Below are 17,023 nucleotides of genomic sequence, written 5' to 3' on the forward strand. Positions count from 1 at the left end.
TAAAGATATGAATTAGGCTCTATCCAAATATTTACAACAAACAGGTGATATTGGACATCCTAGTGTCCAGTATGTTTAGGTAAAAAATAGATATTCAAATAATCCCTGGGTACAATACAATATTGAATAGCAAAACTTGTATATAATCAGATAATTAAAAGTGGTTATCTGAAATAGAGCAAGACGTATAAAGGTTAGACAATGACTTACAAAATAAATGTTGATGTTACAAGATAATTACTCACAAACAACCCTATGAACCTCCAGTATTAAACAAATATGTCAAATTTGTATATTAAGTAAGGAATGTCCTGTGAGACATATATATTCTGTATCATTAATCCCCACGTTTCTTATTCAAGCCTGACCTCATGGTCATAATAATGTAAAAATAAAAATACAATGACTTTCAATCATAAAAAGGATGTTTTAGCACTATTATAATCATGCATATGCGTCTTGTTTCACAGACACTCACATTTATATAACACATAGATTGACTGTAATGTGCCAAAATTTGTTCAAAAAGAATGAGTAGGTCAATATAATAGTAGTCCAATGAACGCTTCCATATCACCATTCAGTCTCACGTAAATATATCCATATGAACTGATATTCCCCAAGTAGAGAAATCCAGATTGGTTCCAGTCGTTAATAAAGACGTTATAATGTTATATTGTATTCGCATATACGTCAAGGTTAACAAATACACACATTATTTAGTAGTAATAGCACATAAACCATTTAAGATATGTTCAAAACCCAAAAGAATGTCCAAAAAGAAATAGATGAGTAAGTGTAATGATAGTCCTTATAAGCATCTAAGCAACACCTTCCGATCGCGTGTAAATGCTCCCCTTTCAAAGCTGTTATGTCCAAAAGTGCACCCATAAAAAATCTACTGCCAATCATTAGTGGACCGGAGTTTTGCTGTGGCGACCCCTAACCAGGAAAAAGCCAAAAGAAGAACTAAAACATTGACAAGGTGAAAACTAGTGAAAGAGGAGGTGACTTTGAAACTAAAGGTGAAAAATTTGGATACTATGTGGCAGCTTAGGCTAAATGCTATGCATCCACCTGGCCTCATTGACAGTATTGCTATTCTTCCTACACTTAAGGCTAAAGCAAATGTGATTAAATCAAATTTCTTTATATATATATATATATATATATATATATATATATATATATATATATTTAACAACGTATATCAGCATCACAACACTTTTTATCTTTAAGCATATTGTACAATTGCATTTTTGTCTTGTATTTTGGTTCAATCATGTTTTTATATTTCATGTATAATCAACTGTTTTTTTTTTAATTTTTTGCGATGATGTCATTTAATGTGGATTGGTCAGCAGGTAGGGGATGGGGTATTTAAATGTTGTTTGTACCAACCAATGTTACTCTGATAAAGCCATTTTCATGGTGAAAGCACTCAGTCATTGGGATCTTTGTGTTTTGTGCTATTAAATTGGTGAGACCACATTTGTGTTGAGACTTTTTTATTTTTATTTCATTGATTTTCTTCATAGTGCACAAGAACATTATTTTAAAACATGACATAAGTAATCTTTTTAGAATAGCATATCTGATTTAAAATCACTTAAGAAATGTCATGATGTGGCTAAAGCAATCATAATAATCTTTTACAGTCATTTTGAGAGACCCAATGATGCTTACCTTTCTTATATTTGCCTTTTGTTGGCATTAATTCTTTTCTCATACCTTGCGGTTCCAAAGTACTATACTCCCATTTTCTATAAATACCGAGAGAAGGACGGATGCCTGAAGAAAAAAGTATGTGAAGTCAGAAAGGCTTCTTTAGTTTGTAGTTAAATTTCCCAAACAATATTCTCAAAATGAATTTTACTTTTATTCATGCTCTGTTGACTTGGTTGGCCAACTGGGTTATGATGCATTTTCAGTGCAGTCCTAGCAGAAAAGTTCTAATGAGTAGGTATTACAGCCATTGAAGTAATCAACAATCATTTCTAGATAAAAGCAACATTTAATAAGTTATAGTCAAATAAATTCTGAATAGTATGTGGAATAGAAATATTTACTCCTTGGATAACTTGGTAGACAAATTACAGTGAAGTAACACTTTTTGCTGGTATTACTTTCTGCCATAAACAGCAAATTTTTACCCGAATTCCGCCATGTTTGTTGTACCACTATATTCTCTTGGATTCTTTATCTAGGCTAGACCCTGCATAATAATTGTACTATGAGGCATCACTCAACATACTGTATAACTTCTGTGTTTTATTAAGTGGCCTCCAACAGACCTCAGACATCTAGTAGGACTTTTTCATTCCAGAAAGAACTTTGAGCTCAATGAAGAGAAAAGACATAGCAGTTTAAAGGCAAAGTTTAAGCATCAGGTCATGTAATTCACATTTAAAAGTCAGCCAATTAAGACTGATTAGTACTATACTGTAAATAGTTCTAGATGTTGAATTACAAGCAGGTCAAAGAAATTTATGATAAACACGCTTCCTTGTATTTGTACAGAATGCAGCCACATGATCATTTAGAAAACGTGTCTGGAAATAGGTAAAAGTTGCCCCTGTTCCTAAACAACCTCCCCTGTAACTGACTGCATTTTTATATTGGTATTAACACAATCTTCCATTTGAATACTGTCAGATTGCTCTCAAATACTTAATGTTGTTTGTACGTGTTGCATGAGCTCCACTACCAATCTTTATGGCCAAGACAGGGGAGTAAACAGAATTATAATCGCTGTTGCCAAGTAACCTGGATTAGCTTGTGCTTATATTCAGCATCAGACAGTCATCATTCAAGACAAGTGAAGCTGCTTACATTTTATTCTGGGCTGTATTATACGACACATCTATAAATAAAGCTGTGCCATTGGCATACTGAATGAATACTAAAGCTCCACACTGAGAAGATAAATTAACAGATACAATGAAAAGATCAATCCCTGAGAACACCTTTGTAGAAAACTTACTTAGATTCCCATTTAACCCACATTTCCTTTTCTTCAAATATGGCAGCCTGAAGTATACTCAGTGCAGGCTGGCAATGTTTAGACATTTATGGGTAACAGTACCACAGATGCAGTCAGATACAGACAGCAAACTGTTTTGATAGAAAACATTTTCTTATAGCATGTTGAAATAGGCTAAGTATATTTATTGCTTCAGTGAGAACAGGGGTCATCACTGAAGTAACTTTTGAGAGTGGTTTGTGCCCTCAAGGCTTTTTGGGAATTATGTCATATGTCTTAGGTCCTAATCCTTATTCTGAGTCAGGGATATGCAACCTGTATCACCACTGGGAAATCCACAATGTGGGCTATCACATATGCAGCTTAGTGACTGAATGCATGCCCAGGTTTGCCCCTTGTGTCATCACCCTTCCTTAAAGGGGATGTGGAATTAGATGACACTGATCATCCCAATCCCTCAAAGACTGGCCAAACCATCATCCTTGTGCCAGCTCCAGCCGATGCCTGAGCCACTAAATGAATCTGGATCACCTGGATCATGGGGATGGCTTTCTCTCCCTTGCTTTATGCCCATGGAACTGGCTACTGTCAGACAAGTATTTGCTCATATCTTTCCTCCTGAGATCATGAGAGACTTTAAACCAGTTATCTCCATGATAGAGGAGAATTTATTCTGAATGACTTAAGTGGTGCAAGGCTATCTATACATAACTGCATGATTTAGAAAAGCACAGCTGCCTAAGAGCTTCCCATTAAATTTTAGAATAAGTTTGTTTAACATATTCGGGTCTAGTTTTTCCAATACCAGACCTGCAGTATATGTGATTTGACAGTGATATCAGTAGGTTATGAAATGCAAATATGGCATAGTAGTTATTTCTAATGCCTGCAGATGTGCAGCTACAGTAATGTTAGACAGGTGAGAAGTCATAATCCATTCTATAATACTTCCCCTCCTGCCTTTCAGATAACGTTGAGCTGGGACAGATATTAGCTGAATGAGGTCCTCGGAAGTAGTGCTGTGAAGGTCAGCCCATATTACATTAAAGGTTTCAAGGAAAAGGATTTCAGATTTTGTATTCTTCACTACCAAGAATATTCCCAAACAAGCAGTTGATGGGGGAATATATGCTCAAACAAGTTTTAGAGATTTGTGTCTACCCAAAGGAGCATTAATTATAACAACATCTTGCTTGCAAGGTATAGGCATGCTTTCTCAAAACAAGTTATATTTGGACTGTCATCTGTACTCTTACGCATTCTGTGTTTTATGGACATTTTCTAACAGTGTACCTCATCACTAATAGGAGTTGACAGAGGTAGATATAGTAGAGAGTGAAAGAGCCACAACAGGACAGGGAAGTGTTGTGTCCGGGGAGAGGGCAGAGCACCACAGAGGATAAAGAAAGCTGGGCCACTCCTTGTCATCTACCTTTCACTGCAAGTGGATGAGATCATGGTGGACTCCCCATGCAGGAATGAATGTGCCACTGGGCTCTTACATGGCCGGGGATCCATGGCTCCTGAGACTGTGGAATGAATGGACAAATTTGGTTTATGTAGAGGGTCCATGTTAGAGATACAAAAAAAAAAAAAAAAGTTTACCTCACTGTTCTTACTCTGTGCTTTACGCCAAGCTTCAGTCAGTCATGATAAGTGAGATAGTTCTATATATCTGTAACTGCTCACACTAATGCTGATTAGGAATCCAAAGCCATTGCAGCTGCCATTGATGCCATATCCATGACATCATAATCATGAATTGTGATGTGACACCGCATTTTGTTTTATGTGGCTGAAATGACCAGAGCCTTGGACTCTGCCTCAAGTTCATTGTAAGGCATTTAATCTTAAAATGTACAGTATTGCCAGTTGAAAGTGTTTCATATTTTGTAAGCTTCATACTCAAAAACTAATTATAACTATTAGCATGTCAGGTCATGACAACAACCCTAGATTCACTCCTTCTGATGAAGCACCCCCAGAGCATACAATACAGGCATACAGACATTCTTCTCAGACATCCATTTCATAAACTGCCTTTTTAAACAGACTTTCCTCATACTGTGGTTTATCCTGTAAAGAAGAAAAACATAAATAAATAAAAAAGAAACATTTTCATGAGATAAATCTTTCAGTATAACCAACAGGAGATACATTTACCATCAAATATTTTGTAATGTCTACTTTCTAGAATATGTATTGCTTCATTTTCCATAGCTGACAGAAGGTAGCCCTTCTTCTTTTTGGAGTGTAAAGATTAAAGACATGAATGAGAAGCAAAACCAAATGTTCCATGTATGACAGGCACTCACTCAGCTTTTGCAAGAATATATCATCCAAGTCTCGTTTATCATACTAATGTTCCACTAATGTCCCCCAAAACAGATGCCCCAAAAACAGTGTATAATGCATAAGCATACCTAGAGGATAAACCTATTAGTCTTCCTTTTTTGCCAGCTATGATCTGTTGTACAGTCAAATTAAAAATTAAAGTTACATCTCTGTTCATACTGTACAAGGACTTCCACTCACTCAAACACCTAGTGGTTCTTCCATCTGTTACTAGCAGCATGACATTCCCAATGAAAACATACTATTTGGGTATCCCAGACACATGTTCTCCAACTAATAACAAGCTTAGCTAAATACAGTAACTGTACTCTGACTAATTCTTCTTCTTCTTCATGTACACACGTAAAACCATAACTGTAAGTCAGCTTGTTAAAGAATTATCCCCCTCTGAACAAACTGACAAACTAATATCTATAATTATCTAGCATGAAAAGGGCACATCATATTTTACTTTTTAAAATTATACATATCATGTCTCTTAAAACTATGCAGGACATTTCTGGTTTAAAAGCTGGATTTGCACTTGTTTCCACCTTTCCTGTAACTAGTCTAGTCCAGATACAGATTTGCTGTATCCAGGACTGTTTGTAAGCTTCTGAGCGGTGACAAAAAGTCTGCTCTTCACTTTTCCCCTTAGATCTGCTACTTCTCTCCTCTCCTGTACTTTTACTAGCTTATTAGTCTAGTACTTTACCAGACTTCTTGTAGCAATTATTGTAGCACACAAAAGTGCTACCAGCACTAAATGTTCTACAAGGAAACAGCTCCAGTACTTAGTATTAATGCCCACCCCTCCAGGCATGTCTAAAGGTTAGTTCCCTGTGCTTTCTCCTATTAACCTGGTGAACTTGGGCATCCTGAGGCAATGTAGCAATTACTTCATGTACACCGACAACCCTCTCCTCTTACCTCCCAATACTCAGAATTGCAAGAGATGCACTTATATATCCAAACTGAAAGCCACACACTCTCCGGCCAAGACTGGAATAGCTGGTCAAGAAGAGAAGGTCAACACTTGCACCACACCACATGGAACACATAGCCCTCCAAAACACACACCAGCACTGCCTTCACATAAAAACACAAACCACACACCCACCTTTGTGTAGGCTCTCAGTAAAAATCGGACCAAACAACAGAGGCCTCCAAGGCAGAAAAGCATTCAGCCACCACAACACAACACTAATCATGAGACACATAACTCTCCTAAACAGTGTGCCACTCAACCAAAGCCCCTAAGGCAAAACAGCATGGCCAACACACTAGTCATAGGTGACTCAATAGTGAAGCACACTGATGTCCCACTGACTAGGTTGAATAAGGAGAACATAACAGTCAGCTGCCTGTCAGGTGCCAGAATCCACCACATAATGCACGCACTCAGGTCCTTCAACAACAGGTACAAATATGACTCTGTCATTGTACATGGGGTTGTGAATGACCTGAAACTACATGAAAAGAGACATGGAGGAGCTCTCGAATAATGAGCCCAAGCTGCTATGACCCTAGCCCTGAGCAGCATCCTACCATCACCTAGAATTATACCACAGTACAAGCAGAAAATGATTGATTTCAACAATTGGCTAAGTTTCTGGTGTCATTCCAAGGGGATCCAGTATCTGTCTGCCTGGGATGACATGATTGACAGACCTCGATGCTTTGCCAGAAATGGCCTGCATCTGTCACCCCTGAGCTTCCTGATACTGGCCAAGGCTCTTGCCACCCCTATAGTGCCTTTTTTAGGGTGTGTTCTAAAGACCAAATTACCACTGTAACAGCTACAAACAAATGCAATCTGAGGGTCATGCTGCTCAATGCTAGAAGTCTAAATCTCAAAATGCACTCGCTCGAAGCACTCCTTAAAATGGAGAACATTGACATTTGTGCTGTAACAGAGACATGGTTCAAAGCAGCAGAAAGCACCCCTGCACTACTAGACTATAACTCATTCCATACCTTTTGGCCCCAGAACTTGGACTGAAACTCCAAAGTCAGTGGTGTTTCCATATTCATAAAGGATGCACACACCTCCGGACTGGTAGCCCAACATAACGCATCAGAGATACTTCAGGTGCAGCTAACATTGGGTAAGACAACGATTTAGGTTGTAGCCTGCTATAGGTCCCCAACCATGTCCCAAGACTCACACTCCACGTTCCTAAGCACCCTGGAGAATATTGGGGTCCAACCTAACACTCTCACACTGGGCGACTTCAACTACCCCTCCATTAACTGGAAAAACTACTCAAGTACCAATACACTTGCCCAACATTTCCTGGAATTCATTAATTCCAATGCCCTGGACCAGCTCACTCTTACCCCCACTAGAGGTAGCAACATCCTTGACCTGGTCATTACTAACATGGGTGACCGTTTCGCTATACCAGTAGTCAACTCCTTCCTGGTTAGATCCGACCACGAACTAATCGCCTTGGAGATCTACATCCCTCCCACCACCCACCCCCGCAAAGGTAACCACCAAGAAAAACTTCTACAAAGCTAACTTTGGCATCCTAAAATCAGACGTGGCTAACTTCATGGCACCCATGCAAATGGAGAATAGTTGCATGACCACCGAATCATACACCAATGCACTGTACAAACACATACACAAATGAAAGGATCTCGCCATACCCAATAAAACCAAGATGTTCTCCTCCAAAAAAAGGAAACCAGTCTGGTGGTCCCCTGCCATAAACAAACTGCAACAGAAGGAAGAAACTGATGAAGAATAAGGTGATGTCCCAAGACTGGACAAATTCCCTTATCAGCCTCAACAAAAAGTTGAGATGCTTAATCAAATCCTCTAAACCTAGCTATGAAAACAGAATTGTAGCAGATAGTAAAGACAACCACAAGGACTTCTATAGTTACGTAAAGAATCTCCATGGCAATACCCAGATTTGCTCTGAGCTACTGCGCAATGGTACCTCCTATACCGAGCCAACAGATATTGCCAATATACTGGCCGACAGATTCAGTGCCAACTTTACCCCCCCCAGGACCAATCACAATACCAGTAGATTGCCAGGCACCCATTATTATTGCTGTGCAGGTTAAAACAGCACTGTCCAAGGCCAAGAATACAGCTTCTATGGGACCTGACAATATTCCTGGCTGTGTTCTACATGAACTACAGAGTGAACTGGCTCCACACCTGTGTGCCCTGTTCAATCACAGCCTCACCTCAGGCTTTGTCCCTACCGAATGGTGCTCTCCTACAGTCATCCCTCTCCACAAAGGAGGAGAGACTACAGACCCTGGGAACTATTGCCCCATTAGCCTGATGAGTCTGATATGCAAAGCTATGGAATGCATCATCATGGACCTAATATACAAGGATTTAGGGAATCTCCAAACTCTGTATCCCACACAGTTTGGTTTTGTGAAGGCTAAATCACACCTGCTCAATCTGGTCAATTTCTTTGGGTCAGTCAGCAGAGCTGTTGATGAAGATAAGGTGGTTCATACAGCCTACCTTGATCTGGCCAAGGTCTTTGATACCATTCCCCACTCAGGAATCAGAACAACTCACTAAGCTAGGCATCAACCCCTATATCACTAGGTGGGTTGCAAACCAGCTCACAGATAGAACCCACAGTGTGAAAGTAGCTGACTCCAAGTCAGACTGCTGACCAGTCGCGAGTGGAGTCTCACAGAGTTTGGTTCTGGGTCCTGTTTGGTATCTACTTCTCTGAAGTCCAGGCCAACACAAAGAGACTCTGACTGACAAAGTTTGCAGACGATTGCAAGTTGGGAGCTATCATTAACTCCCCAAGTGATGCTGACATCCTGCAAAAAGGCCTCACTGAGACCAACGACTGGTTTCAGAACCATGGCCTTAAGCTCAATGCCAAAAAATGTGTTGCCATTCCCTTTGGGAAAAACTCGGTTCTCATGAATTACTACATTGATGGTAGTCCACTGAACACAGAAGGCGTTATAAGAGATCTGGGAACACAAGTTAACAGCAGCCACTCTTTTGACCACCACATTGCCAAAGTGGTCAGAAAGTCCTTCTATGTGGTATATCTCATTACTAAGGGTTTTGCATCCAGGAAGAAAGAGGTCATTGTCTCCCTCTACTCTTCCCTCATTAGGCCAACCATTGAGTACAATGCCCCATTTGGCATGTACCTCACTAGACACCTGCAATAACTGGAGAGGCCGCAAAAGTACCTCACAAAGATGATCCTAGGCCTTAAACAGTTGTCCTATTTGGACAGACTCAAAAAACTCCAACTATTCTCTGTCTCATATCACCTACTTAGATGCAATCTCTTACAAAGCCATGTCTGACCCAGCTGTGTTAGAAATGCTACATCTAAAGAAATCCTAATCCCTCAACACCAAACACTCCAGAGACCTCAACCTCATTACCACAATCAACAGAACAAGCTGGAGGGATAGGTTCATAACCCAGTGACTGCCCATGCTATGGAATAGACTTCCCATACATGTCAAACAGAGCACCTCACTGGCCCTCTTCAAGAGAAATCTTGACGAGTGGATGAGAAATAGAAAATTCACCCCGGGGATCACTCCAGTTGCTCTACTCGACAGAGGTACTGAGAACTAATGTTGGATGGCACGATGCCAGAGTAATCCTATGGGCTAGGCTTGTAAAGGGTCCAGGGCCATTAGCCTAGTACACACCTATGAACCTATGTATATTTCAGACATAGCTATAAATGTCTAATGTTATAGTCAAATATAAATAAAACGTTTGACATTGCCTGATACATGTAGAAGGCTAGAACACTACACTGACTGAAACACCCTCATAACCACAGATCTTACTGTATATATTATTCAGTTCACATAGGTTAGAGAGGGCCCAAACAGCTGGTGCCATCTTAACAAAATATGCATAATTTTCATTGTATAAGATGCAAGTCATTGGATCTGTTTAGGTAACCACAAATAATATAATTTTTTCAAACAGCATTAACCTATTAATCATTCCAGTAGTCATATGTATAAATGGTATTTAGGTATTGACATATTTTTTCTTAATCTTTTTGCCCTCAAGCTTGCTGGCCATCAAGCTTCCCACAGTAATATTAAAGCCTACTGTTTTCCTGGTGGTGAGTATCACTGACAGACTCACCAGGGCAAAATCCAAAGAGGGGAGCTGTCATTCAGTCAGCCATAAGTTCGCTTGTGTCTTAGCTATCAGCCAGAAATTAGGACATTTTTGCTAATTAATCTAACACTTCATCTGGCTGGAGGACTATATGACCTGCATAATTGTGGGAACCAGCAGTGTCCTCCCCATCACAGGTACACACTCTCATCCACTTGTACATTCAAGGTAACTGCCAATCCATGGTTTGGTGGACTACATGCATGCATGTCCCCAAATTACAGGCCTGCCTCCTTCTTCCAAAGGGCTGCTACAACCTATGCCTGGCCCTAACCCTCTGCCTCAGTATAGGTACACCCCCCCCTTGCCTCCCAGCTCCATGACACACCTGAGCCAGTAGTCAAACTGGGGTCATCTGAGGGTGTAAGATAAGGATTTATCCTTCTATTCCACTGAGATAGCATATTAACTGATTTCTTATTTGATTTGCACAGGATTTGTCAAAGACCAAAACACTATTTAAATACAACCCTTGCAGAACTCTGTGCTCTGGTAGGTCCTTGTAGGCTTTTTGCATTGAGCGGCAGTACTAAGCACATATTCTTGCTGCTCATCATGCTTACACCAGTGCAAGCAAGGTTTCATGGCCAGCAGCAGTGCTGCACTATGAAACCATGCAGAGCAGCATGACCACAGAAACAAGAAGCATTAAAGTTTGTCTACGAGCAAACCTACTCGGCAGAATTACGCAAACAGCCACAGTGCCTACCAGGGGTACAAATACTGCAATAACAGCAGTAAAAACAGTAAACACAGTAAAGAAAACCGTACTGAGTACAGTGTGCACAACAATTATTTTCAGAATGAAATAATGGAGGGGGGTAAACAGCAAGGGCAAATACAAGGAAAGGTACTCTGGGCAGGGAAAGTGTGCTGATGAAAATGGACACAGAAATGAATGATAGACATGAATAAAGGGGAAGAGGGCATAGTAAATATGGCAGTGTACCAAAGATAGGATATGTCAATGCATTTACACTTCCAGGACAAGTCAGTAGCATAACATTAAGCACATATGTAGATAGCACACTATGTACTGTTGTTGACACCTCCTTTGTGAGTATACTATATCATCACACATAACAGTATATCTATGTGACGGTCACAAAAAGTTACATGTCAATGGAGGTGAATGGCTATGATATAAACATCACTGACAGGCTACTGGAGAGGACATTTAGCAAATGTGGTATATCCAATGGGTCTATGGTTAATAAGACAATATCTATTGAATGACTTTTAAGAGAATACTAACCAGCAAACATGCTTTTTGTTGTATAGGCTGATTGTCGTAAATCCATTCATCGACTGACTACTCATAGTTATCCATCTTCAGTACAGAATAGAAAACCTGCCCTTTCCCCACTGTAGTGCGACCTCAGAATTGATATATATATATATATATATATATATATATATATATATATATATGGATTCACTTCATAACACTGAAACTTCAAAATACTGAAAATGACAAAACTTCATAATACTGAAGACCAAAATACTGAAAGCTCAAAATACTGAATACTCAAAATACTGAAACTCAAAATACTGAAAACACATATTATGCGTAAACTCAGCTTAAACAACATAAATCATAGCAATTTCTACCAAATTTCTACCCCCTGCTAATTATATATATCTACTCCAAGATTGCACTTAACTACACTATGTGCAATCTTGCAGTTGATATATCTAATTAGCAGGGTTAGGCAGGGGCTTGCCCCTGCATATATTGGTAGAAATTGTTATGATTTATGTTGTTTAAGCGAGTTTACGACATATGTGTTTTCAGTATTTTGAGTTTCAGTATTTTGAGTATTCAGTAATTTGAGCTTTCAGTATTTTGGTTTCAGTATTTTGAGTTTCAGTATTTTGAAGTTTCAGTGTTATGAAGTGAATCCATATATATATACATATATATATATATATATATATATATATATATATATATAATTAGTGTGTGTGTGTGTGTGTGTGTGTGCGTGCGTGGGGGGCACAGCCCCCCACATAACGAACATCTGGTGTCAATCTAATCTTCCTGTTGTGCTACCTCCTTGTAGATGGCCAACTATGAGTATTCGATGACTGGATTCACAATGATGAACCTATATGATAAAAAGCACATTCGACAGTTAGTATCTGCTTAAAAGCCATTCGATGGATATTGTCTTCGACGATTAACCATAGATCCATATCCAACAGGGGGGGTATGTGCATACTCTGAAGATCTGCAAAATGGCTTGCTTGAATATGAATGATGTCACCATAGCTCTCAACCAATCAGTGACACACAGCAACAGACTCCTGGAAAATGTAGACAGAAACAGGCACAATCACGGACACTTTTAAAATATTATGACCATTAATCTGCGGCACTGACAGAATATGTGAGTGTAACTTATTATACATGTTCTGCAGGAACAGATGTGTACAACTGTAATGATTGTCAGTATTCTTTAAGTAGAATTCACCACCCCTTCCCCAAAAATGACCACTTTTTGGAGGGGTTAAGAGGGACATTGTTAAACCTGAAGTTGAAATCAAGGGCAATCTTGGCCAGTTGAGAGGTTTGAATGACATAAAAGCCACAATCCACACCTGTAAGAATCAAACCCATGCCATCAATGTTGTCACACTGGGTACAACACAAAAAGACATACCACACAAGCATCTAGTAGAACACCTTGAAGGGAAATCTGCACTGTCAAATCCTAATGGGTTTGCCTCCCAAATAATATTTCTGTATGGCTGACAAGATGTGTGGGAGCTCACTGTGCCAAATGTAATACACTTGACTAAAGCATCCCTGGCTGACATAGGATAGGTATCAGCATATGAATAACAACACGTACGAACAACACAGTCTTATGAATGGATTCCTTACACACAGCTATGTACTGCATGTATCTACCACTGGTAATAGCAATGGATATTGTCTGAAGCATTAGCAATAGATGTGTGAATTAAGAAGTGATCCGTTATAATGAATGGTACAGCAGTATGTGAGACTGATGGCAATGCATCAACATGCCCATGTGCACAGAAAGTACAGCAGTGCAAAGTCAAGTGTCAATGATCAAGGAAGCTGTCACTATGATATTGTACACATACCAAACAACAGATGGAGCACCCTCTATAAGTACATGTCAAAACTCAGCACATATACCACACAATCACCACCCCCCCAACATTGCCAGTTAAAGTGTTATACTTCCATGAAATTCTGACATACATCCATATGTGTTCATGCAGACTATCAAGTGGTAACACTGATATGATGCAGTGGTACATCCATAAATAGAAGTTATGTACTCACCATAACGTTCCATGTGGAGTGTTCATCTCGCCTTTGTTCTTACACATGGGTTCGGAGCCGATCCTCGGCTCCGTGCCGGCCTCTTGCAAGCTCTGCATCGAGAAGAAGCTCGAGACAATCTAATACCCACAATCCCCCTCTGCCTTTACCTCAGATCTAGTTTGCAAGCAAACCAATCTACATAACAGAACATTCATGCCATACATGTATACATACATAACAGACACATATAAGTATATGTGTATACCAACTATGTACAGAGAATAAGACAGTAGTAACAATGCTACTGGCCAGGCATCAAAGAACGTTCCTCCTAAGGGTGGGAGGGTGGGACTGTAAGAACAAAGGCGAGATGAACACTCCACATGGAACATTATGGTGAGTACATAACTTCTATATGTGATAGTGTTCAATCTCGCCGTTGTTCTTACACATGGGTAGCGTCCTAGCTCCTAAATCCTGAGGAACTCACGGAGGACGTTCTTGAGCACAGTGGAACCAAAGGTTGCTCTGTCCCTAGAAACCTTATCTACTTTATAATGAGAAATAAATGTATGTGGCTTAGACCAGGTAGCAGCCGCACAAATAGCATCCAGAGGTAGGCGAGCTGCATGAGCCAAAGACGTAGATATTGATCTTGTGGAATGTCCCTTGGGTTTGTTTAGAAGGGTTGATTTGCAGAATCGTATACATAGATTATACAATCAGATAACCACTTTGAAAGAGTTCTTTTGGTAACTGCAAGTCCTTTCCTGCTATCAGCAAAAGCCACAAAGAGTTGATCTGTTTTCCTGTGATCTTTTGTTCTATCCAAATAAAACCTTAGCTGTCTGTGAACATCCAATTTGTGTAACATATACTCCATTTTGTTGGAGTGGTTTTGAAGAAAGTGGGTAATTCAATGGACTGATTAATGTTATTAATAGAACACACTTTAGGGAGGAAGGATGAATTGGTGAAGAGAAACTCTGTCAGAGTGAAAGATTAGATAAGGGTGCTTGATGGAGAGAGCCTGAAGTTCAGACACTCGTCTAGCAGAAGTAATGGCTACCAGAAAGAGAGTTTTCCAGGACAAAAATTTTAATGGGCAAGAAGAGGCAGGTTCAAAGGGGCAACATTAATTTAGATAGTAACAAGTTTAGACTCCAAGGTGACGTAGGAGATCTGCACGGAGGTGTAATATGAAAAACTGCTTTTAAGAAGGCTTTACAAAGTGTGTGAGCCATGATAGGAGCTCCACACTCTTCCACATGGAAATTGAAATGGCAGCCAATTGAACTCTTAGAGTAGCAGGAGAAGCACCCTGATGAAATAAGTCTGTCAAGAACTCTAAAATCTTATTCAAAGGAGCTGTAAAGGGATCAACGTGGTGTGTATTCGCCCAGAATACAAACCGCTTCCATTTGCTAGTATATGTTTTAGTAGTGGAAACCTTATGCGAAGCCACTAATATATTCTGAACTGCTGGTGACAAGAGATCAGACCTGGCTAAGTTGGGAATTGGAGCAGCCAAGCTGCTAGATGGAGTGACAGGAGCGGGATGGGGAACCCCTGACGAGTGAGTCAACAGATCCGGCTCTGGGTCCAGAATCCAGGGTCCCCGAATGCAGTGAGTTTTCAGGGAGGGAAACCAAATTTGACGAGGCCAGAATGGAGCAATGAGAATTATCGTCCTGTGAAGGTTCCTGGCTTTCTGGAGAAATTTCGTATCAGAGGAAATGGAGGAAATGCGTACAGGAGTCCCGGGGCCAATCGTAAACCAGTGCGTCCCTGGGGACTTCCCTGGAGGGGTAATAGGGCAAAGTAGCTCCTGCATTTGGCGTTCATTGGAGACGCAAACAGGTCGCAGGAAGGCTGGCCCCATGTGCGAAAAATCCTTTTCGCCACTGACTGTTTCAGAGACCACTCGTGTGGTAGCAGAATTGCTCTGCTCAGCTTGTCGGCTATGGCGTTGGGTGACCCGGGATGTGCGTTGCTATTAGAAAGCGACCCGTGGACTCTGCCCACTGCCAAATTCTCATGGCCTCTCTGCATAGTTGATAGGACCTGGTTCCCCCTTGTTTGTTTATGTACCAGACTACCGACATGTTGTCCGTCTGAACTGCAATAGTCCCTAGAGGAAGAAGGGGAGCAAAGTGTTGCAACGCTAGAAACACTGCCCTCAACTCTAGTACATTGATGTGCAGATTGTACTCCAAATTGGTCCATTCGCCTTGGACTGTCTGTCCCTGAAAGATGCCCCCCCACCCTATCAGGGAAGCGTCCGTGGTCACCGTAACTGTAGGCGTGGGTAGCACAAACGGCCTCCCCTGGGAAAGGTTGCACGTTTGGAGCCACCAGTTTAGGTCTGTTTTGCAAGTCCTTGTTATGAGAATCTCGTGTGTTAGAGGTAGCTGTTGAAATGACCATTGAGCAAACAGTAGCCATTGAAGAACTCTCATGTGCAGCCTTCCCAGGGGAATTGCAATAAGGGAGGCTGACATGAGGCCCAACACCTTCAGAACTAGTTTTGCAGGAGATTTCCTTGACAAGAGCAAAAGACGTATGTGAGTTTGCAGCGATACTATCCTTTCTGTGGGAAGCCTCAGAATTAATTGCCGTGTGTTTAACTCTGCTCCTATGAACAAGATATTTTGTGATGGCTGAAGTAAGGATTTTCCGAAATTTATGGAGATCCCTAGGTGAACACAGAGTTGAAGAACATAGTCTCTGGCCTGCAGTAGTTGGCGCGGTGGTGGCTGAAAGGAGCCAGTCGTCCAGATACGGAAACACCTGGAATCCCTGGCGTCTCAAGTGAGACGCTACCACTGCCATGCATTTGGTGAAGACCCTGGGGGCTGAGGTCAGACCAAAGGGCAGGGCTCGAAATTGAAAGTGACTGGCTCCCAGCCGGAAGCGCAAATGATCCCTGGATGCCCTGGCCATCTTGATGTGGTAGTATGCATCCTCTAGATCTATTGAGCACATCCACTCGTCCTTCTGTAGAAATGGAAGGATCGACTGAAGCGTGACCATTCGAACTTTTCTTTCTTGACGAAAGTATTGAGGTAACTCAGGTCTAGAATGGGCCTCCAGTCCCCTGTTTTCTTTGGAACTAAAAGAACCTTGAGTAAGTCCCGAATCCTTGCTGGTCCGCTGGGACTGGCTGGATGACTCTTTTGTCTAACAGCTTTGAAATTTCTAAAGCTGCTGGCTCTCGCAGATGGGGCGGTACATCTGG

The 17,023-nt window shown here is 40.8% G+C and overlaps 1 protein-coding gene across 7 annotated transcripts in view; it reads right to left on the reverse strand.

Annotated features, from left to right (window-relative positions):
* Positions 1–17,023, reverse strand: part of FAM227A (family with sequence similarity 227 member A) — a 1,098,330-nt gene that overhangs the window by 396,223 nt on the left and 685,084 nt on the right. For all 7 annotated transcript variants that reach the window (XM_044067984.1, XM_044067970.1, XM_044067965.1 and 4 more), the window contains one exon: positions 1,687–1,791. In XM_044067984.1, the coding sequence (XP_043923919.1) occupies positions 1,687–1,791 (105 nt within the window). The remainder of the gene's footprint in view (positions 1–1,686; positions 1,792–17,023) is intronic.

Source organism: Protopterus annectens, chromosome 1.part0 (assembly GCF_019279795.1).
Source record: "Protopterus annectens isolate FY-2018-M chromosome 1.part0, PAN1.0, whole genome shotgun sequence".
Lineage (NCBI taxonomy): Eukaryota > Metazoa > Chordata > Ceratodontiformes > Protopteridae > Protopterus > Protopterus annectens.